The sequence below is a fragment of the Aulonocara stuartgranti genome, assembly GCF_965226115.1.
Source record: "Aulonocara stuartgranti genome assembly, chromosome: 12".
NCBI lineage: Eukaryota > Metazoa > Chordata > Actinopteri > Cichliformes > Cichlidae > Aulonocara > Aulonocara stuartgranti.
In genome coordinates this window covers 3,013,793-3,040,483 of record NC_138948.1, presented here as the reverse complement: position 1 = coordinate 3,040,483, position 26,691 = coordinate 3,013,793, and the positions used below count along the sequence as shown (strand labels likewise).

The window sequence follows — 26,691 nt, the reverse complement described above, 5'->3', positions numbered from 1 at the left end:
ATTGTATCATATTCAACAAACGCAGTTCTGAAAATGTTGGGATGCTTTTAGTGGGTTTTTGGTGCCTCTAATTTCTTAACACGTCACATCTCAGATCTCACTTTGATCTTTGCACTGGCTCATTTTAAACGTGCTAATAAACATTTCAGGTCCATGCATATTGCGTTTGTGTCTTAGGGCAGTAAACAACAGATTCAGGTGTACGTGGTTTACGAGCGCGGTGTGGATTAGCTGGGATTGGACACAGGCCGTGGTGTGCAGTTACACAGGTTTAACCTCTTGACTTGAATCATTTACAGACAAACTCTTTGCCAAGATGGCCCAACAGCCTGTGATTGGATCTGTTTGGCTGTTAACAGTGGAAGGTCACAAGTTTATGGGATTTCAGTCCTTAGACGCTGAGAAAGCCCAGTATGTCATCTGCATTTGCTTGTCATTTGAATATGTATGTTAGTCTGTGTGTACAGCAGGCTATCTAACGTCTTTTAGCAGCATCAGTCTGACCGCACCAAGCTGGCAGAGCTGCTTTTCAAGTCACTTTTAATAGTATTTGTTACTCAGTTTGGTGCCTCAAAACTTGTCTGGACCGATAATTGTTGGTTGCCAACAAGAACTCTAGTGCAGCGGTCTCCAACCCTTTTTGCGCCACGGACCGGTTTATGCCCGACAATATTTTCACGGACCGGCCTTTAAGGTGTCGCGGATAAATACAACAAAATAAAACTAGTACCGGTACCGAAAAAAAGAAGATTTATTCATAACATACGTGAAAAGACCCAGGAAAACCGAGTTAACGATAAAAATGATAACAAAATAACGCTGGAAACCGATAAAAACCCTGAAAACTATACATTTCACACCTGAGCCTCAACTCTCGCGGCCCGGTACCAAACGACTCACCGACCGGTACCGGTCCGAGGCCCGGGGGTTGGGGACCGCTGCTCTAGTGCACTAAAAAGGATAAAAAAGAAAACATTAAATCCACGACTGCAACAAAAGCATGAAAAAAACAAACCTCTGAAAAATGACCGAATCCAAACTGAAGCCGTCTTTAACACCTCACTGGTTTACTGCCGCCCCTCTCTGTCTATGCAAACACATTAATGACATAAGGATGAGCCATCGTACAGATAAAAGTCCCATGAAAGACACACATGTAGCTGACCTCCTGGCATGTCTGTGTCATTACGTCGAGAAGAAATGCTCATTTTACTGCTTGCTTCTTATTTAGGCACCATGGGGGACGCCTGGCTTGGTATTTAACCTGAATGGGATTGCCTCGTTTGATATAGGTTTTTTAATTTCGAGTGCGTGCTTCTAGACGGCTTGCTGGTGTGAACGGAGCACCTCTCAACTCCTGTTGCTTTTCTCTTTTGTGCTTTTCAGCTGAAGAACAAATTCATGAAGAAGTTGCCAAGAGACGCAGAAGCCTCCAACGTGCTGGTGGGGGAGGTGGACTTCCTGGACGCGCCCTTTGTGGCGTTTGTTCGTCTGCAGCAGGCCGTGATGCTGGGAGCCCTGACGGAGGTTCCTGTTCCCACAAGGTGCCTGAAATTTTGTCCAATCCAGACTCCTGGTTGTCCGTTTGCAACCTGGATGTGTTGTTTATACATTTTGACAGGAACCTAATACGTTTTCCTTATTTTCTGTCACGTCTTCTGAATGTGAATGAAACAGAGTGGATATCTCAGGCACACAGCTCTGGCTCGAGCACAGGAGGCCGATGTTCAAATCTTTCTTTTGAGAGCGGCAGCCAATCAGAATAAACCTAGCTTAAAGGGAAATGATGATAATGTTGAACTGTGAATCATGCAAAGCTGCTGTAGCATCACAGTCCACCAGTAACATAGTAACTGTGGAGCTTGAAATAAGCTCCACTGCAAAATCCAATAAAAAGTGGATTATATGATAATTCCGGATATTTTATTATGATCAACAAACAGTAAAATATGAAAGAGTATTGCATCACAGCTGTAAAACACAGATGTATGACGGTGTTTCACCTGATGTTTGTTCACTGAAACAAGCATCATAAAGTTTGATCACTGACACCTGATGTCTGTTCTCATATTTAAGCAAAGGAGCCATAAAACAATTTAACTTTCAGTACTTTTCAGTGAAAGTATTTAAAGCTAGTTCATGGTATTTATACGACAAGGCCTCAGTTATGGTGTCATATCCATTATATCATCATTTGTTTATTCTTATAGTGAGCAACATCCTTTACTGCTCGTATCTGTATTGGAGAGTAGCTGAATAGATGATTGTCATACAAAGCAGCATCTTTGCAGCCAGAACAAAACAAAAATGTCTCTGAGCTTCGAGTTATGTTTTATAAACTGCACAGGGACCCCAAGTGTGCGCATGGCATCTGAATAAATGCAAACTGCCCCAAAAAGGCTCTAATTAAAATAAGAAAATATATTTTTAACCTGTAATCTTTTTGTTAAATTTGAACTCTGTTTTTTTTTAATGTGGCTTCAGATTTTTATTCATCTTGCTTGGACCCAAAGGCAAAGCCAAGTCGTACCACGAGATCGGCAGAGCGATCGCTACACTGATGTCGGATGAGGTAAGATCTTAGATATTAGACATTAAAATGTGATCCTCACGTAAACCTGTTTAGGATAAAGTGCTGGTGCCAAGTGAACTCTTGGACATCGTGTCTGGGGAACGAGCTGAATCAGTAATCTTTGCAGTCGTGCAGCGACATGTCCTAGCTGCAGTAGCAGTTAGCATTATTTTAAGCTCTCCAATGAGGAAAATCGACCTCTTTAACATTTGTATTTGCCAGTATTGAGATAGATATAATCAATAGATACTTTATTGTCCCCACTGATAAACATGGTACACAACCCCAGCTGAAACAAAACAACAGGCATCACACAGAAGTGACCCTGCAGTGTAACCTATGTAGGGTTCATTTATTTCACACTGCTCTGTAAAGTCCTCAGCAGGCTCTTAAACTTACCGGATAGTAGCAGCTCATGCTGAGAACATATATTGTGCTGGATGAATCATAAAGTTTTATTACAAAATGTTTAAAAACCAGTTTATAATAAAACCTGAAACCAGTTTGGAGGCTATAGCGGTCTTTTTAACAATCGCTGCAGTCTGAACTAAGCAAGCTAACTTTGATTTCAGTGACACAGGAGGGTTCCCGTCCCATGCAGTTATCCCACACCTGATTACACTCAATAAAACAAGCCTGATTAAACATGCTCCCCTCCAAACACATGCCAGTGTCTGGAGGAGAACTTAACCAGTGAACCACATTATCCTCCCATGAATATGAAAGGTTAATGTACTGTATCACTGTGGACACTGAGATATTTACAGCACTGTATAATTGAGTGGTTATGAATAACACCTATCGCTTTGTGGGACCAGGTCTTAAATGCAAACTAAATAAAACTAGATGGGACAGGCACCTCTTTAATGTTATATTCATGCTGGGGTACATTATGAGAGTTATTGTTTTGATGAAAACAAACTGCATCTCTGTCCCCCTCCAGAGTTTTGGGATTTACCAGATGGAATTAGTTCACAATCCTTAGATCTGATATTGCAGTTTGCTGCCCCGTGACCCTGGATTCTTTGACAGGTGTCTTTTACACTTGAATGCCCCATCTCTCCCCCTCTGTGTGTTCAGGTCTTTCATGACATTGCATATAAGGCCAAGGACAGACAAGATTTGCTGGCCGGTATTGACGAGTTTCTGGATGAGGTGATTGTGCTTCCTCCTGGAGAATGGGACCCAGCCATCAGGATAGAGCCTCCAAAATCCCTCCCCTCCTCTGACAAAAGGTCAGTGAGCTCAAACTTGTCTGTTTTACATGATTCAGATTTGATGATTGAAGAAAAAGCTGCCTGTCACTAAAGAAGATACGCAGAATGGGTCATATCAGAGTTTGTGGGAAAAAAATATGTTAAAAAATAAGCGTTAGTGGTTCAGAGGGAAGTTGTCACTGTGATCTTATCTGAAACCAAAAGAGTTGATTGATTTAAACACCTGGGGCTGTATATTAGTGTGCTGGTCATTCATTAAACCTGTGTCAGCACAAACACTTCATCTAACTTCATGTGACCCAAAGTCTGCTCTAACTCTGGCAGCTTGTGTCTAAAAGAGCCATTTAATAACCAGCAGCATGAAAATATGTCTGCCTAGATGTTAACACAAATCCACAGAGGACCAGTGCGAGATTAGAAGACGTTTGTAGATAAAAGACGGAAAAATGAGGAAAAATGAGATGTTTCAGGAGAGTAAAATCACTGAGGTGCATCCAGGTGGACAACAGTGTTCAATTATGAAAGAGCTGGTTACATAAAGCTGGCATGTAGTAACTCTAGAATAACTTGACCTTCTATGATTCTTCTATGATCGATCGATCTCCCAGCACATACCAGTATCTGTAGGACCTGGATCAGGTACTCTGACTTCCTGCTGCTGAACAAATCTGTGCCTTCATGTGTATTTCAGGAAAAACATGTATGCAGGAGGCGACTCTCAGATGAACGGAGACATGCCTCACGATGGAGGTCATGGAGGAGGACATGCTGTGGGTGAAGAGCTCAGGAAGACGGGAAAGTATGACACTTTGAACAAAGCGATGTCATCTGCATGCAATAGTTGGGAGCACTGTACTGTTTTTACCTAACATATTGAATATTGAGTGAAACGACACTGTCCAGTGTCGCGTGTGTGAATGTCATGTTCGGTGCATCAAAACGAGTTGCTGGCTTTAGTAGTCCATACCACTGACAGCGACTCACCTTTTGCTTTGTCCTGTTCCAGGTTTTGTGGGGGTCTCAAACTTGACATCAAGAGAAAAGCGCCTTTCTTTGTCAGTGACTTCACCGACGCGTTTCACATTCAGGCCCTGTCGGCTATTATGTTTATTTACCTGGGAACTGTAACGAACGCCATCACCTTTGGTGGTCTGCTGGGAGATGCTACGGAGAACATGCAGGTCAGGCTTTTGCACCATGTGACGGTTTGAAGAGCGTTCACCGTTTACACTGTGAGCGTTTCCCTGACTGCTTTCCAACATGTGTGCAGGGTGTGCTGGAGAGTTTTCTGGGCACAGCCATTGCTGGTGGCGTTTTCTGTCTGCTGGGTGGTCAGCCTCTCATCATCCTCAGCAGCACTGGCCCCGTTTTGGTGTTTGAACGGCTGCTTTTCAACTTCAGCAGGTAGGTCTCCATTCTCTCTGTTTTTTAGATGCCTGGTTACTGCCCTGTGTTTTAGAAAATCTCAGCTGTCACTGTGTCTTTTTGATTCTGTTAAAGGCGATGCGTTTTATTCTTGGACTATGAATGAGTCACAGTTTAAAATGATCCTTATTTATACTTATCACCGTGCTTCAGTGCAATTCTTAGCTGATTCAGACATAAGGCTTTTAGCTCTGTTTAATCCAGCTCGATTCTCATTTGCTGTCTCTTGAAACGGTTTGAGTAGAGGGCAGGTGGTGCAGAGCTTTCTGCACAGCCACATTAGGTACATCTGCTCTGACCTCATGACAACAGCACTCAACAGAAAATAAGGAAAAGCACAATAAGTTGTGCTTATGTTGTACTGAGCAATAACTTTTTAAGAAACAATATTCACAGTTCTTTGTGCTGTTTTTGTGCAAATTGTGTTCAGTGTCTATAATTCCAATAATACTATTGTTGTTTTACTCTGAAAGTCACATCCCCGTCCCATCATATGACTCATTGCCCCCCCCCCCCCCCCCCCTTTTTTTTTTAGAGATAATGAGTTTGACTACTTGGAGTTCCGCCTGTGGATCGGCCTGTGGTCGGCTTTCTTCTGCCTGCTGCTCGTGGCGACTGATGCCAGCTACTTGGTCCAGTACTTCACCCGCTTCACTGAGGAGGGCTTCTCCTGTCTCATCAGCTTCATCTTTATCTATGATGCCTTCAAGAAGATGATCAAATTAGCTCATCATTATCCAATCAACCCTGACTTCAGAATGGAATATGTCACGCAGTACGACTGCCTCTGCATGGCTCCTACTGTCTTGGGTGAGTAGTTACTAAATTAAAGGCATATCTACACACTGTACAGCCTGTTTTGTCCACGCATGCCAATGAGCCGGTCTGCTATTCAATGTTACAGGTTTTGCCAGAATCTTTAAGAACAATGCATGAAATTTATCTTCTTGTGAGAATAAGAACAGAGATCTTTTTTTAAACCAATATGATGCGTTTAATGTCTAATTATCAGTTAGAACAGAGGTTTAATTTAACACAGCTGGTGCTGTTCAGCTCTGTGTTCAGCTTACAGTAATGCTGCTGCATTGTGTAATATAGAAAAGAGGAAACGACAGTTGTGTGGATCGTCCAGTCCACTGGCATAAAGTTAAACCAGCAGTGCATTCATAGCTAAAGGTCTATGGTGCAAAGGCAGCAGTACACATGTGCATTTTCTTTAATCAGATTTGCTACAGCTGTACTTTTTATTTGTGTAACACTTTAAAAAACACAGATTAATAAAGTGTTTCAGTTTGAATATTACATTAAAGCTAAATGCACATGTTCACACAGACATCAACCAAATTATGGCCCAAAACAAAGGTAAAGATTAAGGAAAAGCTAACCTATAAAAACGAGTTTATCCTGCACCTAATCATAGCTGTCAGGTTGTATTGATGCTTTTCCCTCTTATTGTAGCTGCTTCTTCTGTGGCTTGGTCTAGAGTTTCCTAGCAGACATAAATGCATAAAACGTTTGTATCCTTTGTGTCAGATTACAAGAAGTTACAAGCATTGATGTCTCAATGTCAGATTGTCTGAACACTTATTATGTCTGCTTCAAGCTGTTCTGTGTAGATGGGACATTATTGAAATGAAGTAGCTGTTGAGTTCATTGTTAGCAGATTGCTGCTGATTTTCTTTGACATTCGGATGCACTCAGGTAACAAAGGCTGTTCCCAAGGGCACTTTAACATGATAGCTAATACTTATATTGAGATAGTATCACAATGAATGCAAAATAATCACTGTAACAAGTTAAGTCATAGCTGAGCTTTGTACTGTACTGCAAGTATCTTAACCTTGACCAGAGTTTACCAGGCTGATTGTCAGATGTCATAAATGGCCTCTGTAAAATTAATTTTCCATATAAGATTTCAGTCGTGTCACTTTGGAAACCTTTAAACGTATTAAAGCTCTCATGCTGAGAGGAAACATGTTTTGTTGTTTTCTTGCAGAAAACAGCACAGACATCATTGGCGATCCTTTAGAAGGCACTTCAGACTGGTTCTGGAACAACACAGATCTGGTGCGTCTCTCTCCTTTTATTTGATGCTCTTTAAGAAACAAACTAAAATGTATCATTTTCAGGTTAATAGTTTCTTTTGATGAGTCACCTGAGCAACCAAACCTTCTCGACTAAACCCCTCGCTGTGCTTTGCTGTATTAACCTCTGCAGGAGAGTCACCACATTAACACTGATGCTCTCGGTTTTCTCTCCTGTGTTTCTGGGCACTGTTTTATGAATCTCTTACACTGTAAAAGATGGAAATTCTCAAGCAGCTATTTTGGTTTAATTTAATCTGGAAGTTTGATCTCAAACTTTATTTAACCTGTTTGTTTCTCTCACGCAGCCACCGAATGCCACGTGGTCGTCCCTCTCCAGGACCGAGTGTTTGAAGTATAATGGAGAGCTGGTGGGCAAAACCTGCGACTTTGTCCCAGACATCACCCTCATGTCCTTCATATTGTTCTTTGGCACTTACACCTGCTCCATGTGTCTAAAAAAGTTCAAGACAAGCCCCTTTTTCCCCACCACTGTGAGTCAGTGTGCCGAGCTAATTTAACTGAACGAGCCATGTGTGAAGGAACTAAATGAAATTTCCACCTGTTTGTGGATCAGCAGGTTCCAGAGTCTCTTTGTGTTTTCTTTTCATTCAGGTGCGAAAACTCATCAGTGACTTTGCCATCATCTTGGCCATTCTTATCTTCTGTGGAGTTGATATGCTCGTAGGAGTTGATACGCCTAAACTTCTTGTGCCAAGTGAATTCAAAGTGAGTGCCCTCCTCCACCCAGAGAAATTAAAGTCCATATTAGTTATGCATGGCTTTATGAAACCTGAGGCAACAATAAACTCTTGTTAAATTGTCCTGCAAGTCATCATCATAGACTGTATGTAAAAGATGGCCAGTCGGCATAAGCGGCTACAGACAGTGGTGTAGCACTTTGTACCAGGTTCATCTTTCACTAAAAGCAGCCACTCTAATTGTGCACATAATGAACCTTAACACAGTTTCAGAGACAGGTTAACAAAAAAAAGGTTTTCTGGAGTTTAAATGAACATGTTTGATGGACAGGAAGCCTTTGCAAGGATATGTACAATTTAAATCTCATGGACTGACTCTGTGTGTCTTCTCTCCTTATAGCCAACAAGTCCAAACCGAGGCTGGTTTGTGGCCCCATTTGGAGGAAACCCCTGGTGGGTTTATCTGGCGTCTGCTCTTCCTGCCCTTCTGGTCACCATCCTGCTCTTTATGGACCAACAGATTACTGCTGTGATTGTCAACAGGAAGGAGCACAAGCTAAAGGTAAGTCAGAAATCCTTCTGACAGAATGAGCTTTGTGAAGCGTCTTTACAAAGCTGAACGTTGTTGCTGCGTAAATACTGATAAATCCAACAAAAACAGCTTTTCATAAGGTGCAAACATAAGAGGTTTTTTTCATTTGGTTTCTCTTTTATGATGTATGGAACTTTTAGTGTGTTTCACATAACAAACTACAGTCCCTCTATTATAACAGGGGTGTCAAACATAAGGCTTGGGGGCCAGAATCGGCCTGCCAAAAATTCCAATCTGGTGCACCGGACGGCTTTGGAAAATGTGAAGAAGGGCACAAATTTTCACATTTTCTCTGTATTTTCAAAGGTTTTACAGCTTTTCCTACTGATAAAGACCTCCCCCATGGCCCTTCATACTAGAGATGGCACGATACCACTTTTTTATGTCTGATACCGATATCATAAATTTGGATAGTTTTAATCAATAAAAGTGTTTTTTTAGTATGTTGCTGCATTTTGTATAAGTTCATACTCAAATTTAAAAAGTCGCGACAGCTGATCATTGATCAGTTTCATGATTGAAGTAGCAGCAGGAGAGGGAGGGAGAGAGGCAGTCGCTCCATATATCTGTTGTTAAGCTTAACGCTGGAATGCTTTACAAACATTCAGAGATGAACTTACACACTTGCTTTACTTCTGTCTGGGATCACTTTCTCGGAGATGAAATACCAGTTTGGTAACGAGGCTCCAAATGCTCAACCAGACCACCGACAGGTCTCGCACGCCACAGCCGCTCTATCAGGTGACGCACACTGCTCCGACGTGCTACGGTTATGAGCTGAGTTACGCCATGTTGCAAGTTTTTTGAGGTGCTTTCATGATATTTAATGGATCGGATTACATTTTTTATTTCTCTCCGATATCCGATCCAGTAATTTAGGTCAGTATTGGACCGATACCGATACGTAATATCGGATCGGTCCATCCCTACTTCATATAAGAACAAAGTAAAAAAGCATTAGACAAACAGTCAAGAAAGTTCCTGTGTTTTCACTATCTGCTATAGAAATGATGATTTTTACAGTGTTAAAAAAAATGAAAAAATTAACAACACTGTTTTATAATTACAGGATGTATTTAATTACATTTTTTATATTAAATATATCTAAACATCTTCATGTTGACATGAAGACGAGTTTCACTGGTCTGGCCCACCTGAGATCAAAGTGGGCCACGATGTAAAATGAGTTTGGCCTCCCTGCTCTAGAACACTGGATCCTTTCACACTGGAGCTAAACATCATTCTTCTCATAGGGGTGAGAGAGATGTCACGACAGTACTACCTGTTATTTTTAGGCAGTAACTGCTGAAGTAGACCAATAGGATTCTTTCAGCGGGGTAATTTGCCCCTTTAAACAATAAATGATGGAGCATCGCGTTGGTTCTTCTGTCTTATTCTGCAAACAAACCATAAATGAGCAGTTTGCAGGGTTTTAGGTCTGCCTGTATCTGCAGCTGTGCTCTGCTTACTGCCTGTACATACACACACGTTACCTCTGACCTTGTTTTTGTCTGTACCAGAAAGGGGCAGGTTACCATCTGGATCTGTTTTGGGTGGCTGTTCTGCTAGCAATTTGCTCCTTCATGGGTCTGCCGTGGTATGTGGCCGCCACCGTCATCTCCATCGCTCACATCGACAGTTTGAAGATGGAGACTGAAACATCGGCTCCCGGAGAGCAGCCAAAGTTCCTGGGTGTGAGGTAAGAGCAATGCTTGTTAGGAAGACGCCCCCTTTCTGGACTGTGGTCACATACAGCCCGATGACAGTTTTAGTTTGACTGTGAGAAATGAATGGCTTTTACATCTGATCTGCAGGTGAGATTCCAGGAAGAAGAAGGCAGAATCACTTGGTTAGATTTGGTCAACATGCATCAAAGAGCAGTAAATGGATAATCTTTCAGATATTTCATGCACTAAATTGAAAATGGAATTAAGTGCTTTCAGATGAAGGACTGTGGTTAAAACTGGAAGGTCCATGAAGAAGGACTCGTGCTGTGATCTGCTCAAACACCAAGTGCTCTGCAAATGGCCCGAGTGTTGCAGCAGCAATGAGTCATTTTGAGATGTGATGAACACAGAAGCAAAAACCTTCCTCAAAAATAGTTAAGCTAAGATGTTGAATTGGCTCATGAGTTAAACTTTTTCTTTTATTTTCTTAGCACATATGTCATGTGCACTGGAAAGAAGGCTGTTCATGCCAGAAATGCTCAAATTAGCCACACTTGTTTCGATTTCTGACTGTTAGATTAGCTGATTAGTCTTAGTTTAAAATTTATTAACTGATTAGCAAATAAGCAGCTAAAGACACCCCTGCCTACTTCTGGTAGATTCATGTTGAAGGACTCGATGACAGATGTTGCAGCTGTGGCCGCTGATCAGGGAGGCAGTTTGAAGCCTCAGATTTCTTTAGCCGATCACTCTGAATATGAAACCATATACTCATTGTTAATGACCTTTAACTGACAAGTATTGCTCCATTGTGAAACATGTTATTACCACGATTTATGAAGCAGACTCTGATTTGTTATTCAGTATGACCCCAAACGTGTGACTGAGCCCATAAACTCGTCACAACATGTTCACAGAGGTCATGGCAGAGAGGTGTTTTTCCCTAGACTGCTATAGGACCAAAGTCTTTTTTTGCAACCGCATCTATCGCCATCTGGTGGCCTTCAGATAGAACGCAGGCTTAAGGCACGTCAACGCTGGCTTCGTTTTTCTGACCTGGAAGTTACGTCTGTGCTTTTTAACGTGCACACGATCTCTGAACAAAGTGTCTCGATCACTCTTATCATTCAAATCATAATCAATAAACACTTATTGCTGTTGGCTTGTTGATCCTAGCTGGTCAATATTGTTCATTCAGTGTTTGGTCTCAATAAATATTTCAGAAAAAGGCAGCGTGAGACAACTTTAACAAATGTTCTTTTTTTTCTCATCATCTCAGGTTTTTAATGATTATCTGTATTTAAATTAAGCTGTGTTATTGGCAGTATTAACATATTTTATTTTCAGCATCTTGCCTGGTTCTTCCTTTGTGTTCATTTTAGTTTTACGGGGCTTTTGATTGTTTTCATGTCTGACGTCCTCCCCGGCCTCCTGATGTGTCAGCTGTAAGCTGAGCTAACAAACCGTAACACCAGAACATCCACACTAACTCTGAACCCTCTGCAAACACTGGTGCTGTTTTCTTTTTCTTGGCTAAACTAATTTATGAATTGGTAACTGACTGCCAGGCTGCTTCAGATCATGACTTTATAGCAAGCAGACAGCTCAGACGCTGCAGTTTTGTTCTTGTGTAAAATGTATTTTTCTGTCCTTTGCAGAGAGCAGAGGGTCACGGGTGTGTGCGTGTTCATCCTCACAGGGCTGTCTGTGTTTATGGCTCCAGTTTTAAAGGTAATCAATCAGATATTGATTTTATTTCTTGTCTTGTGATTGATTTGTTAACTTGACATGCCAGTTAAACGGTTTATGAGTTTAATCAATGTCCTTCTAGAAGCAGGTCTTACCACGTAGCAACCATGTTGGTAACAGCTCTGGGGAGGAGTTTGAATTTATTTTCAAGCCTCTGACTAGAAATCAACAAACAACAATACATTTTTAATAGATCTAGAGACATACAATGCAAGTACTGCTTAAATGTGATTTACAAAAATGCTAAAAAGCTCTCTTTAGTTATACTGCACAAAGTTAAACAATATAAAGGCAGTGTAACTTGGCTTCATCGCCATCTCTGAGCAAAAGTCATGCTGCTTCACACTATGCTCCTGCAAAAAATGCAAAAACAAAACACAGCTAATGTCTAAGGAGCTTGGAAAGAAAAGCATCTGGACGTCTTTAGGTTTCTTAAAGATGTTTCATCCGAGAAGCTTCTTCAGTTCTAAGAGCAACTGGTGGAGAGCCCCAGATTTTAAGCCCTATGGGAGTGTCCCCAACAGGGTGATGGACCCCTTATTGATCCTCTACCTAATCACATGAGCCAAGGTGTCATCTGGGACCTTCTTTCCAACCTCCTTAGGCTACGATGACCTGGATCACTGAGAGCCCTCACAGACACGATCAGCTAATATGTCCCATTTCAGTTTAATGTGTTTGAATTCCAGTTGCTCTTACGTGACTTTTCAAATCTGCATCAAAATGCAACGACACAATAAAGTGGTAATAGTCTGTCTAATATGGCCGGTGGGTCATATTATTATGAAGAGGATCTGTAGTATTTAACCTGTTCTTCAGTTACCAGGACATATATGAAATCGGACTTCTCTGCTTTTTAACATAGTTTTCATTGGTCAAATTAAATTTAAAAGAATAAAAGGATTTCTTTATCAGGCTGCCCATAAACCTGCATAATAAATACACTCACTGATTACTGATAAGCTGCTATCTTATCAGAATCAGAATCTTTATCGTCCCTGCAGCAACGAGGCGCTGAAAAATGACATTGAGGTCCAGTTATCTCAGTGCAAAAGAAGATCGCTCAATACAATAAAAATTAAGTTAACACACACACACAATAAATACTTATGTGGATGAAGTCAAAGATCAGTGGAATTTTTTTTAAGTCCTTCTAGACGTCAGTTGTCTCTCAGTGAGTTTTACAGCAGCGCCATTAACTTTGATCTTCGGCCACCGAGAGGCCAGACTCTCTCACAAACTTTCATAAATGTTCACAAACTTTATAACTCAAAGACTTTTGCATGCCGAACACGTGCCAAGTTCCTTGAGAGAGTTTTATATGCAGCTTTCCCTCGATTTATACAAATCAGCCAATCTATCATTAGATTACAAAGATTAGATATACTTATTCTCACCTCATATTTTAAATTCAACCTCTGAAAGCTGGGTTCAAAAAGCTGTCATTGGTTCCCTTTGCAGCACAGTAAGTAATTTCAGACTTTTAAATGATATTCAGCTGCTCTTCTTTCCTGCGACTGTCGACAGCTGTGGAGTAATACGACTTCTCTTTTTGGAGCTGTGATGCACAACAGTCCACACGCTGTTGTGGGAATCTTTGAGAGCACTACACAACTCATAGGCGACTCCTCGAATTCAGAACAAATCAGACAAGTTTCAGTGGTTTCATTTTGCTCACTAACCTTTACATATTCTGTGTTTCCTAACAAACCAGGATCTAAGTATCATCTGTGATGTGCATTCTTCTTTTCCCCTTTACCTAGTTCATCCCCATGCCTGTGCTGTATGGAGTCTTCTTGTACATGGGGGTCGCTTCTCTCAATGGAGTGCAGGTATCATTTTAATTTTTAAAAAAAACAAGCCACAGAAAAAATTTGACTAAAGAGAAACTGATCTGAAAAAACAAAACAGCAGCAACAAAAAAACAACTACAATTACCATATTTCCACAAATTAGACTAGTCGGGGGGGGGGGGATATAACCCAGTTGTTTAACCATCATTTCCTTTTAAGAAATGGACGGTTAAATGGTAAAAACAGACACAGGAAGCGCTGAGTTGGCAAGGGGAGCGTGGAGGATGGTCCAGCTAGCACATGTAATGTTATGCTTGTTGCGTCAGAGCTGCTGCATGTTTGTTCTGGTTTCCTTCATGTTAGAGAAGCAAGCCTGTGACACCATAGGTGCAGAGGCTCTTTGGATAGAAGACCATCTGTGCATCAGCACAGACAGATGTGCTCAGAGTCAGAGAAACTCAAGCTGCCTTGCTGCTTTCTCCCCCCTTTGAGGTAGTCACTCAGCACTTGTGTAGGATAAACTGCATTATGCTGTAAATTTAAGGATACCAGCTGGAAATGATTGGCTGAATCTTCACGCTTAAACATAAAAAATCCAAACATGCTGCAGATGATGCCTGGGTACCTTCGGCAGCCGATATCAGTAAAAGTCTCAGAATAAGGACTTGCATAGTTTCCTTTACTTTAGTTGCAGTGAAAAGCAGTGATGGTTACTGAAGCTCTGTCATATTAATTGGTACCACGGTCTCTCTGTAGTTCATGGATCGTCTTAAGCTGCTTCTAATGCCGGCGAAGCACCAGCCGGACCTGGTTTACCTGCGACACGTTCCTCTCCGGAAGGTCCACCTCTTCACTTTTATGCAAATCCTTTGCTTGGCTCTGCTCTGGATCCTCAAGTCCACCGTGGCTGCCATCGTCTTCCCTGTCATGGTGAGACATCTTTTTATTGAGATGCTGCTAATTAAGTTTGCAGCATCCTAGAATGTATAGTTTTAATTAATATTAGTGAGTAATGTCTTGACGCACGCTCAATCACCCAGGTAAGTGGATCCCAAAAGGCTGATTCTGTTCATCTGGACGTTTTCAGTGTGAGAAACATTTTGTCACAGAAGAGCCACCTCGTCAGGCCAGGACTCTGCAGTCTGTTTACGCCTACAGGCCAGTGGACACTCTTTCAATGATGAGGATGTAACATCCTGGACAGGGAGGAACGCTGGTTTGAGGGCGGAGTCAAGGAGGCCATTTACGTGAAAAGGGAAAGACCATCTCTGAATGGAGGAGGGGGCCTAAGGGTCCATCTGTCACCATCTTACAATGCTGTGATTGCAGCCATTCCCCGATTCTTTGATCAATGCTCCGTGGGCTTTGATCAGTGGTCATGACAGTTAACATATTAACGATCAAAGAACTGACCTCACAGAACTTTGTTCATTCAGTGGTGTTGGTTTCAGTCATTGTGCAAATGTGCTGTTTATGAGAAACGTTTCTCCCATTGAAAACGTCCAGATGAACAGAATCAACCTTGTGGGATTAGTGAGTAATACTAACACCTTTTAGTATTATTGTAAGAGTCATATCACAGGCATCAGCAGCAGAAGGACTCTGATCTAGGTACATAGGTATTGGGCAGATTCATAATGGCGTGACGAAAGTTTCATATCAGGACACATTTTTACAGTTTAAATGGAAAGTTCATTAACAGAGAGTTTGTGCTGTTTTAAAGCTAAGCAGGCACTATGTTCAGCATTACACTCACCAAAGCAGAATTAAAGAGGCTGTGACCAGAAATGCATTTTCAGTTCAAGTTCAAACCGTTTCTCGAAAGTTTGTTTTGTGTACGTAGACTTGAGTTTATCTGGGTGATAAATCAGCAGAGATCATCCCAGTACTTCATGTAACAGTTATATTGCAGGATGTTGTTATAAACTTCATTGAACGATAAAGTTTGTTGTACTTTTCAGAATCAAAGTGAAATAATCAGGTTTGACGTGTTAATGTGGGTTAATGTATTATTTTATTTTACAAATTACGTCGATTTCAGCTCATGTTTAAAAAAGAAATATCGATAGAATTAACGCTGACGTCTTTCTGTCAACGAATGATCTCAAAATCAGATCCTCGCTCTGGTCGCTGTCAGAAAGGGGATGGATTACCTGTTCTCTCAGCATGACCTCAGTTTCCTGGATGATGTCATCCCAGAGAAGGACAAGAAGAAGAAAGAGGATGATAAGAAGAAAAAGAAGAAACGTGGCAGCATAGACAGCGACGCTGACGACGTAAGTTTGGGATATGTTCATCTCTTACATTTCTAACTCACTCTTAGGTTTATTTGAGATTCTTCATTCTTAACTCTTTTTGTTTGTTTTCTGTTACAGCAGCTCATCCTAACTCGGAGTTTATGCACATTTCTTTCATTTTTAGGTTGTAGTTCTTCCAGTTAATGAACATGAGAATGTTTAAGAGGCGACATATGCTGAAATCATACCTTCACCGTGTAGACCGGAGAACGCCGTGGGTTTTATTCAAGCACTTTGCATTTTTAGATATTTGCAGCACAGAGAGAGATCTTATTGCAAGAGTTTTGACTAAAGGCTAAACAGTGCACCTCAGCACAGTTATCGTTAACTAACAGTTAACGAGTCTCCTGCAGCCCAGTCTGTATGATTGCATAGTAAATGAGGTGAAAAACAGCCACACCCCTTTCTTTTGAATGCATTTAATGAACTATCGCTTTAAAAACAGATGAGTCTGTGACGCATCCGTGTTTTTCCACCCTCAGTGAGTTTGCTGGACATTTACATTATGATTTACAATCACAGTGGGCATTAAAAAGTACAAAACTTCATATACATTGGTTTTAAAAACTAGACAATATTATTTTATGTCTACATGAGTTTAAAAACAAGTTAAAATTTCCACATATTTTTACTCCTGTGTGTTAACGCCATCGTCGTGCTGCATTCAAAATATAATGAATGACTTTGCTCCAATTTCTACACTTTGCAGAGATGTGCAGTGGGCCCAGTTGGACCCTCTGGCAGGCTGCTCTGAATTATTCACTCATGACTGATTTTCTTGTAGCTCTGAACTGGATATGGCTGGAAACAAGCCGGTGAAGAGAAAAAAGAAAGTTTCCAATGATGATGTTTCCTCTCTCCAACAGTCTGACTTTCCTTACAATGAGAATATTCCCAGCATTAAAATCCCCATGGACATGATGGAACAGGAGCCCTTCTTAAGTGATAAGGCTTCTGACAGTGAGTAACTACCTGCAGCACCGGAGAAAACTACTTCTTGCGCCTGCCTAACTTGCTGTACTTAGTGAAGATGTGGTGCCTTTTTGTCTGTAACTGCATGATATTTAAATTTGCTTCACTTCTTTGCCGTTCTTTGTGCTTACTTCCTTTCAAACATGCATGAAAGCTGCTCGCTTTCTACCTCGTCCTGCTCAATTAACTTCTTTCCCCCCATCAGTTTCCATTTTCAGTTACGTGCTGTTAAGTCTGACTTTGTGGATCCTGCCTGTTTAAACATATTTAACAGTAACTTTAGTTTTATGTACAAAAGTCTTCTTGAATTCTAACTTTTGCCTTAATATATAACTAATGTGTGTTTGCTGAAGGACTAGTGTGTAGACTTAATTACATTTATTGGAGGTTGGAACTAACTGATTGGCCCTGCTTTTCAGAGGGTGTTGATTATTATATGTTTTAGGATCACTTCACCTAATAAAATCAAATAGAATACAACACAGCAGACCCTCTCCTGAGCTTTGTCTGGGCTGGTGTAGAAATATACTAGAACAACCTTTAAAGACTCTGTTGAAGCAGATAAAAGTATGATACACGCTGGATGGGGAAAAATAAATGACCCCAGTATCACACACTGGTCCTTTAATACTAGAACAAATGCCTGTTTACAACATTAAATGAACTGACTGGTTTCTATATGTATTCATTACAGTATCTTTGATCCACACTGTGTTCCTGGTTTTACCCGCTGCTTTGCTCTTACAGATGCTATGACACACACAGGATGTCAAACATTAAAGTGTGTCAGAGGCTATCTAACAAGTTACATGGATATCTGTGAGCTAATGGCTGTTTTCTTTGGGGTTTTTTCGTAGGAGACAAGTCCTCATCATTCCTTGAACGACACACATCGTGCTGAGCAGCTTCGCTTCTACCAGGCCAACTACTTGTCCAGGTGAGATGTGTGTGTGTGGATATCAGAGTGTGTACAGACGGGAAGCTGAGAGCCACAGACTGTCACAGTGCAGCTCACCTGCCAGACTAAACAAAATGGCAACGAAACAAAACAACCTCCACCAATTTCCTTTTGCATTTAATAAAGACAGTGGCATCAGAGATGGCAAAAGGTCAGAAGGCACGCTAACTATCCCCACGCGTAATGCTAGCCTGAACTTTAAAGGTCAGTTAGGCTAATTAGCTTACCTATGGCTAAACTGTATTTTCCTCAAGGGGAAGCAAAGCGCTGGGCGCCATATGCCAGCTCGTCTGTCTGCCCCGTCATGCTGTTTGCATGCTGTATGCTAAAAAGTGAAAGGCTTCTGAATACTAGTTTTTTGCTGTGCTTTTTTTCTGCTATGTTCACAAAAGAGTTTTTTCTCTATTTTATTTCCTTCAGTAAAACAAAGGAGCTGCTTCAGTGAGACTTTTTCTTTTTTAGTGAGCTAATATTTTATTTTGTTTTTGGTTTACTTTTCCACAGCTTTAGAGATAAATAAAGTTTGTCCTAAACACATTTTGTGACTTAGTCTGTGTTTTACTCAAATTAACTGACATCTGTAGATGCTGGCTAACCTAAGCTGCCACGTAACTGTTAAGCCTTTTGAAAGACAGCAAACTGAAATCTTCCATGCTCGGCTGCAACTTGCACCCAAAGTGCTTTCTAATGGCCAATGATGCCTCCAGAATCTGCATTATCACAGATAATACTTTATTATTTTCAGCAAATATGCATAGGATTAAAGCTACATAATAATTATGGCCCCAAACTATAGCATTCAGACCCGACGGGTGTACTTGGAAGCAAAATTAGCCCATAGTCTCATGGAGACTCATCTGTTTGTATGAGTTTTAGTTAAAGTCATATGTAAGTTTTCCACACTTTCCCGTTTGTGTGATTTAGTTTCTGTGCCGTAGCAATGCAAAAAGTATATAAAACAACAAAGTGTGTTTCACTAATTTTCCCATCTTTATGGGAAAGCGTCAGACATCAAATTTCAAATTTTTTCAAATTCAAATTTTATTTGTCACGTACACAGTCATACACAGTACGATATGTAGTGAAATGCTTGGACAACTGCTCGTGACCTAAAGAAAACAAAAAAGGAAAAGGCTATGAATAAGATAGGAAATAAATATGAAAAATTAAAAAGGGTAAATTTAACTAGGAAGGAATAAAATATAAATTAAGGTTAAAAATGAAATAACTGTACAACACAAATTAGAATGAAGGGTAAATTTAACTGGAAAAGAATAAGATAAAATATATAAATTAAAGTTGAAAATAAAATAACTGTACAACAAAATACACAATATAGAACTATATAAGAATGTATGAAGAAATCTAAATATAAATAAATATATACACAATGACAGTAGCTGTACAAGTATTAACCGGAAATGAAGAATATAGTGACCAGTGTTGTGCAAAAAAAACAATGTGTGCAAAACCAAAGTCCAGAAAGTCCAGTGTGTGTGTAAGAACCATATGTGTGGGTCAGTACTGTGTGGTGGTGTGATTGAGAGACCGTATCACCTGCGGGAAGAAGCTCCTCCTCAGTCTCTCTGTGTTGGTCTTCAGGGAGCGGAATCGCTTTCCTGACCTCAGCAGAGAGAACAGTCTGTTGTTGGGATGGCTGAGGTCCTTCACCATCTTCCTGGCCTTGGTCCAGCACCGCCTGCTGTAGATTGAGTGCAGGTCAGGGAGCTCGGAGCGGATGGTGCGCTCAGCTGACCGCACAACCCTCTGTAGAGCTCGTCTGTCCTGCATGGTGCTGTTCCCGAACCAGGTTAAGATGTTTCCCGCCAGGATGCTCTCTATGGTGCACGAGTAAAAGTTCCTGAGCACCTTGGAGGGCAGTTGGAAGTCTCTCAAGCGTCTGAGGTGGTAGAGACGCTGTCGGGCCTTTTTCACCACGGTGTTGATGTGACAGGACCATGACAGGTCCTGCGTGATGTGAACTCCGAGGTATTTGAAGCTGTCCACTCTCTCCACTGGGCACTCGTTGATGACGGGGGTCTGGTAGTTCCTCTCCTGCTTAGTGCTGAAGTCCACTATCAGCTCCTTTGTCTTACTGACGTTTAGAAGGAGGTTGTTCCTCTGGCACCAGTTCTCCAGATTCCTAATCTCCTTCAGGTAGGCCGTCTCGTTGTTATCAGAGATCAGGCCCACCACGACGGTGTCGTCAGCAAACTTGATGATGGTGGTGGAGCTGGTAGTGGCCACACAGTCATATGTGTACAAAGAGTACAGCAGGGGGCTCAGAACACACCCCTGGGGGGCTCCAGTGCTGAGAGTGGTGGAGGCTGAGACGTGTCCGCCCATCCTTACTGCCTGTGGTCTGCCAGTTAGGAAGTTGGAGATCCACTGACACATAGATGAGCTGAGTCCCAGATGCTCCAGCTTGGTGGTGAGTGTGGAGGGAATTATGGTGTTAAATGCAGAGCTGTAGTCTATGAAGAGCATTTTAACATAATTCCCCCTTCTAGTGTCCAAGTGAGTGAGTGATGTGTGGAGGAGATGAGAGATGGCATCGTCTGTGGAACGATTTGGACGGTAAGCGAACTGTAGTGGGTCCAGTGTGTCTGGTAGTGAAGAAATGATGAAGTCTCTGACCAGGCGTTCAAAGCACTTCATCACTACTGAGGTGAGGGCTACAGGGCGATAGTCATTGAGAGAAGCAGGGTGGGGTTTCTTCGGGACAGGAACAATGATGGACTCTTTGAAGCATGTGGGGATCACCGACTGAGATAAAGAGATGTTGAATATCTCAGTGAACACAGGAGCACAGTTGTTGAACTTCTACAACTGTGCCATCAGCAGCGTTCTGACGTATGGATTTCTAGTGTGGTTCCCCAGCTGCACCAAGGCCGATCAGCAAGCACTCCAGCGGGTGGTGAAGGAAGCTGGCAGAATTATTGGAACAAGTCTGCCAGAGATCAGTAATATCTTCCCCACTCGCTGTCTGAGGAGGGTGCACAGTATCCTGCGGGACCAACATCACCCTGCGCGCCACCTTTTCCATCTGCTGCCCTCAGGGAGAAGGTACAGGTCTATACAGGCCAGAACATCCAGACTGGCCAACAGCCTGTATCCACAGGCTGTGAGGCTCCTGAACTCTCTGCCCCCCTCTCACGGACAATAACCATATCCACCTTCTTAATAGCAATGAACTGGTCTGCATTGGTGCATCATATCTTTATTCTCTTCCACCTCCTGCCCCCCCCCCCCCTTTCTTAAATAGATAACTATCATATCTGATATCATATCTCACAGTACAATAATATTGAATGGGTTGCATTGTTGTATTTTGTCATGTTTCTCAGGTCTTTGTCTGAATTTCTACGAACATTATTGCTAAGGATTATTGCATTGGAGTCACACTGGGTTAAATATGTACACTTGGGTTTTAAGGGGTATTTATTATTTTCTTCTTTTTTTTGGGTTGTATGGAAGCCCCAAACGCAATTTCATTGTTCTTGACAATGACAATAAATAAATAAATACTAAATACTAGCTGGTATGCGCAGTCTCTTAGGATACGACCTGGGATGCCGTCTGGTCCTGCTGCTTTCCTGGTGTTCACTCTTTTGAAGGCTCTCCTTACTTCATGCTCGGAGATGACGAGCACGTTTCCGGTGCTGGCAGTATCTTCCTGTCTGCAGCCGTTAGCGCCGCTAACACTAGCATTGTTGGAGACCTTAGCTGCAGCCTCGAAGCGAGCATAGAAAGTGTTCAGCTCGTCTGCCAGAGTCACGGCCGCGTTCGTCACACACTGAATAACATCAAATGTTTAAACAAGTTAAAGATTGAGAGCTGTAATGTGCAGCACCACCACAACGAGTGGTAAAATATATGAGCCTGAGTTACTTTTTCACTCGTGCTTGTTACGATCAAATCGAAACATTTACAAAATGTCTGCAACGTCTGTGTCGTGGTTCTGGGTCCTTTTAACCCAGCATTTTGAGTTAGTTAATATTTTGTAGTATGGTTTATGTTCTGGTTCATTAGTAGTCCTAGTGCTGTTTTGAGTTTCCTATATTCCCTGTTTAGCTCTCTGTGTCTCTGTTTATATCCGTTTGTGAGTCCTTGTGTCTTGTTTCGCTCCTTATGTTTTGTTGCATGTTCCCCTGTCTACCATGTTTATCCATGTTCCCCTCGTGTTCCCTCGTGTTCCCTCGTGTTCCCTCGCTCCCTCTCATCTGCCTTTTCTCCACTCCAGTGTCAGTCTTGCGTTCGTTTCCTGTTTTATTGTGAAAGTCTTGCGTTCCATGTTCAGTGTGTTTCGTTTTGCTTCCTCGTGTCTAATTTGTCTCCGCTGTGTTCCCCATGTGTTTCCTGTTCCCTCATCATCCTATTGTGTATTTAAGCCCCGTGTTTCCCTCTGTCCAGTGTCGCGTTCTCCCTCATGGTTGTGTGTCATTCTGTTTGCCTCCACATGTGTTTAGTTCTTATCATTTCCCACTGTTGTTTTGTATTTCCATTTACTTAATAACGCTGTGTTATATGTTATCTGCATTTGCGTCCTTTCACAGCCAGTTCACGACAGTTTCTCTCATGCAGACAAAGTTGATAACCACCTTTGTGACATCCATCATCTCTGACTGGGATTTAAGGTTTTATCGAGCCAGCTAATGCTAACAAAGTCTGACTATGTTGAACTTCATTGAACGTCTGCAGGAACATAACCTGCAGGATTATCAAAAGCAACCAGCTGAATAACAGCTAAACTGGTTCGTCTTAAATTTGCCTGTGACTTGTAAGAGATTAGTATCTAAAGCTGCATCTTAGGCCATTTTGTAGTGTTTTTGTGTATTTAGGAACACAGATCAATCTGCTGTGTGGATGTTGTAAGTCTATACTGCATGATAAATGCACACTGTGTTCCACTGATAAGAGCTTTAAGGAGACAATCGGTCTTAAAAAGGCATGACAGGAACTGCTGGTGTGCAAATATTTATAGCAAAGATTATGCTGCTTAAGAGAGATTATGTTTTTCCATCATGTCCGCAACTTCTCACAATGACCAGGATCTGCGCATTGTGAGCACATGCAGGGTCAAGCTGCCTTCCCATCACCCCATCTGCCCCACAGTCGTCCCACTAATCCTCTTCCATCAGCACTGTTACCACAATGTGTGAAAAGCAGCTGCGATTACAGGACATCTGCGATGTCAACAAACCACAACCAGTGACATAATTGGTCCGCAGCCACAGCCGCAGTGCTCTTCAGTCACATGTTGTTTTCTTTTAGGGTTAATTAGCTGGGTGCTTTTTGATGTCATTTTACTTTAAAACATTTTAGGCATTTTAATAGTTACATGCTCATTATTATCACTGGCATCGTTCCTGGGTATCTATTGTAGTAATGACGTTACGCTGACCCTGCTGTTAAAGTAATCCTGTCCCACTAAGACTGAAGGCAAATTGTTTTGAGCTCAGACGACCTCAGGAAACATCAGATCTATACTGAGGTATTAGTGAAATACCACAATAAAGTGACCTAGAGGTGAGATGTTAAGTCAGCTAAACATAAACTAGTAACCAAGAAAAGCAACAATGCCAAATAATCACCGGGTACAACCTTTGAGATGTGAGCATGATTTTTTTGGTGGGCATCTATCAGATCTTTGTCATATTTACTCTGCTCCCAAAAAATTACAGGAAAACTTTGAAATCCTCCTGGATATCTACTGAATACTGATAAGGACAGGATGATGTGTTAGGAACAGAAGGATGCTGCGTTGTTTCAAAGAAAAGAAAGAGCTGAATTTAAAGACACCCTAAAAACTGAAGTGAAAAGTGATGCAGCAGGCGAGTCTGCTGAAGCTTCATCTAATCGACCCCGAACACCTAGATGATATAGTCGACGCACTACGTCTGCACACATGTACTTAAAATATTTTATTTTTGTGTTTCAGTCCTGAGATGAGTCCGCTGAAGTCTGTGCCTCAGATTAGAATAGACATGGACCCAGACGATGATAACACTTTCTACTGGAAGAGCAGAGGATCCGAAACATCTCTGTAGATCTCCACCAACCTGCAGCACAACTTTTCTTTTTACTGACCTTCGGTGATTCTTTTAACTCCGATCTCCTTCATGACTTCAAGACTTTGTTGTGAAGAGCGGCACGCTTTAGAAGAAGCATTACGCTGCACGCTATATGGTCTTTCCTCACCACGTTTCTCTCACAGCTCCACAGCTAGTCTTTGCTTACAAAGGTAACCCCTGAATATTCTTCTATGCAACTCCTCCTACGCATCACCGACCGAGGCTGCAGCTCACTCTGACCACGCATGGACCTGCTCTTTTTATATAAACATATACAAATATCATCTGTCTGAGTTTTTATATAAACCGAATTATTCTAATAACATTTTCCTGTAGCAGGAAAATCATGTTTTTATAGCTCTACCTCTTGTTTTAGATTCAGTGCTTATCATGAATGATTGCAATGTGTTGACTTTTGATGGGGTTTTGATATTTTCTCTCTGTCCTCTTGTAGAAATGATTCACACAGATTCACTCTATGATCATAGCTTGTGAAGGAAATACAGTAGATATTTAAGTAAATTAATAGCAGATTAACAATGCACATTTGTATGTGCAGATGAGGAAAATATTTTTATTCTCACTTTGTGATGCAGTTTTACTTGCTTCAGTTTCTAGTTTTCTGAATCTTTTACTCTTTTGCTTTTGTTACTCGTTTAATTTAAATCATTTTCTTCTTTTGTTTTGCTTTAAAAAAAAGATTTTATTGTGTGTGTGTTTGTAACATTTCTTATTTTTTTTCTGTTCGAGTAGAAAACAATCCAGCGACATAATCATCCGATTTTCCTCCGCCAAACTTAAACTCTAACTAGAAATGCATATCATAATAATTACTTTTGCTGCACAAAGTACTTTACCTAAGTGGCTTATAAGAGATTGATTCTTAAAGTAACAATGTGAAAAAGAGGAGACGGGAATCAAATCCATGCGAGCTCAGTTCGGTTCACGGCAGGTTTTCTTTGTTTTTCTCAGCTGTTTTTGGAATTATCTGATGATGTGAAGACGTTTTTCATAAGGACGTGTTTGGGCTGTAATACAACGGTCACATGCCATCTGTGCTTACATTCAGAGACTTATTGGTCGGTGTTATGCAATCCTATCTTCTTCAAATCCACACAAAGACCCGTGCGCACGTCAGCTGTCAAACATGTCTTTGAATCTCTGATTGCTGGTCAGTGTTTGACTCAGTTTTCTTCACTTTAACTCAAATTTCTAATTATCAGGCAAAGCATTTTAATTTTGGCCCCCATAATAAACTTGCTGAGCTTGTAGAGTGTGCACAGGGCATGTGAGTGTTATGTTTAACCCACACACATCCTTTAAACAGTTGTTAAAACATCATGTCAGTGAGGCAGAAGATGCACAAACTCCATATTTGCTCCAATGTTTTTACTTCAGACGGTTTCCCACAGAATGACCGCGTGCATCTCTCTGACTGCTCGTCTGTTTTTGGCCAGTTATAAAGGATAATTCAGGTTTATGTGAACTTATATTACATGAATGTGGCTGCTGTGTGGGTCGCGCTAACTTTGAACTCTTCCCTTCTGTTGTAGTAATCAGGCAGGAAACAGAAGTTGTATTTAGAGAAATACAAGCTCCAAAGGTTGTTTGAAAAAACAAAATTGCAGCTGACCCATTATGCATCAGCTGTAGGTTTCTTGGTATATACAAAGAAAAATGTTCTTTTCTTCAGTGCAAAAACATTTTACAATTTCCCCCAAACTGCAGTAAGTATCTCACTGAAACAACTGAAAGCAAAGTGCTCTGCTCCTGGTACAGGTAATTAAGTAAAAAGAGCTGCTGTACACCCACTTTCACCTGACATGCATTTTACTTTAGCAGCTTTGTTATATAATTTCCCATCAAAATAACTGGTGGGAATTATAATAATAACTCCATCAGATAGCAGGACATACAGGTGGATGTAGACCCTGTGCATCTTTAACATACTTATTCCTGGAGATTACAGATTACCTTTGCATGGTAAGATAAATAATCCATATTTATCTTACAGTAGTCATTACTGTTTGAAACAAGTAGTTTTAGCCTCAGTTCTCCACATCTGAAGAAAGTGACTGGATGACTCTCATAAGCAAAGAAAAACAACAACAACAGCACAAAAGAGCCGCTTTAAATGTTGAACGACACACTCTTGCAGTTTGATCTGAACAATAGACACAAAAAGCTTTTACATGCTGTTTTCTGTTTTTGTTTTGTCTCTGTGGTGAAGATGGAGCTCAAAGTTGGCATGACCCACATTGATCGACACCATCTCCCCACTGAATCTCTAATGGGTGCACTGAAGCACTTTCTCACTTTTTTCATTTTAATTTGAAACCTCCGGGCCTCTGTACGGATCGCCACGGTAGAGATTTCAAAGACGTAGATAAGAGTCACGACATACTTAATATTCCACCTCAGTATTTACAGCTGTCAGCAGCGGCGAGTGGAAACGAATGTGAGTCAGCGCCCGGGACATCTTCTGTGGGGAGTGGTTAGTTTAAAGTGTGATTCTGTGTAAGTGTGTCGGACAAAAACCTACAACACGACGTGAAAATCTTCTGTTAATCCTAGTGTTCGGAATACTGAT

At 41.3% G+C, this 26,691-nt stretch overlaps 1 protein-coding gene across 10 annotated transcripts in view; it reads left to right on the top strand.

Annotated features, from left to right (window-relative positions):
- Positions 1-26,357, top strand: part of slc4a4a (solute carrier family 4 member 4a) — a 64,976-nt gene extending 38,619 nt beyond the window's left edge. For 7 of the 10 annotated variants that reach the window (XM_082555013.1, XM_082555015.1, XM_082555014.1 and 4 more), the window contains 18 exons: positions 1,387-1,544; positions 2,485-2,572; positions 3,653-3,807; positions 4,481-4,588; positions 4,796-4,970; positions 5,060-5,193; positions 5,750-6,024; positions 7,211-7,281; positions 7,607-7,792; positions 7,914-8,027; positions 8,400-8,561; positions 10,112-10,290; positions 11,917-11,989; positions 13,771-13,839; positions 14,557-14,730; positions 15,915-16,076; positions 17,927-18,006; positions 23,969-26,357. In XM_082555013.1, coding sequence (XP_082411139.1) covers positions 1,387-1,544; positions 2,485-2,572; positions 3,653-3,807; positions 4,481-4,588; positions 4,796-4,970; positions 5,060-5,193; positions 5,750-6,024; positions 7,211-7,281; positions 7,607-7,792; positions 7,914-8,027; positions 8,400-8,561; positions 10,112-10,290; positions 11,917-11,989; positions 13,771-13,839; positions 14,557-14,730; positions 15,915-16,076; positions 17,927-18,006; positions 23,969-24,077 — 2,472 coding nt within the window. In that variant the 3' untranslated portion in view covers positions 24,078-26,357. Of the gene's footprint in view, positions 1-1,386; positions 1,545-2,484; positions 2,573-3,652; positions 3,808-4,480; positions 4,589-4,795; positions 4,971-5,059; positions 5,194-5,749; positions 6,025-7,210; positions 7,282-7,606; positions 7,793-7,913; positions 8,028-8,399; positions 8,562-10,111; positions 10,291-11,916; positions 11,990-13,770; positions 13,840-14,556; positions 14,731-15,914; positions 16,077-16,963; positions 17,058-17,926; positions 18,007-23,968 lie in introns of all 10 variants that reach the window. The other 3 variants (XM_082555010.1, XM_082555017.1, XM_082555011.1) reach the window with 1 other exon arrangement.
- The last annotated feature ends 334 nt before the right edge of the window (positions 26,358-26,691 follow it).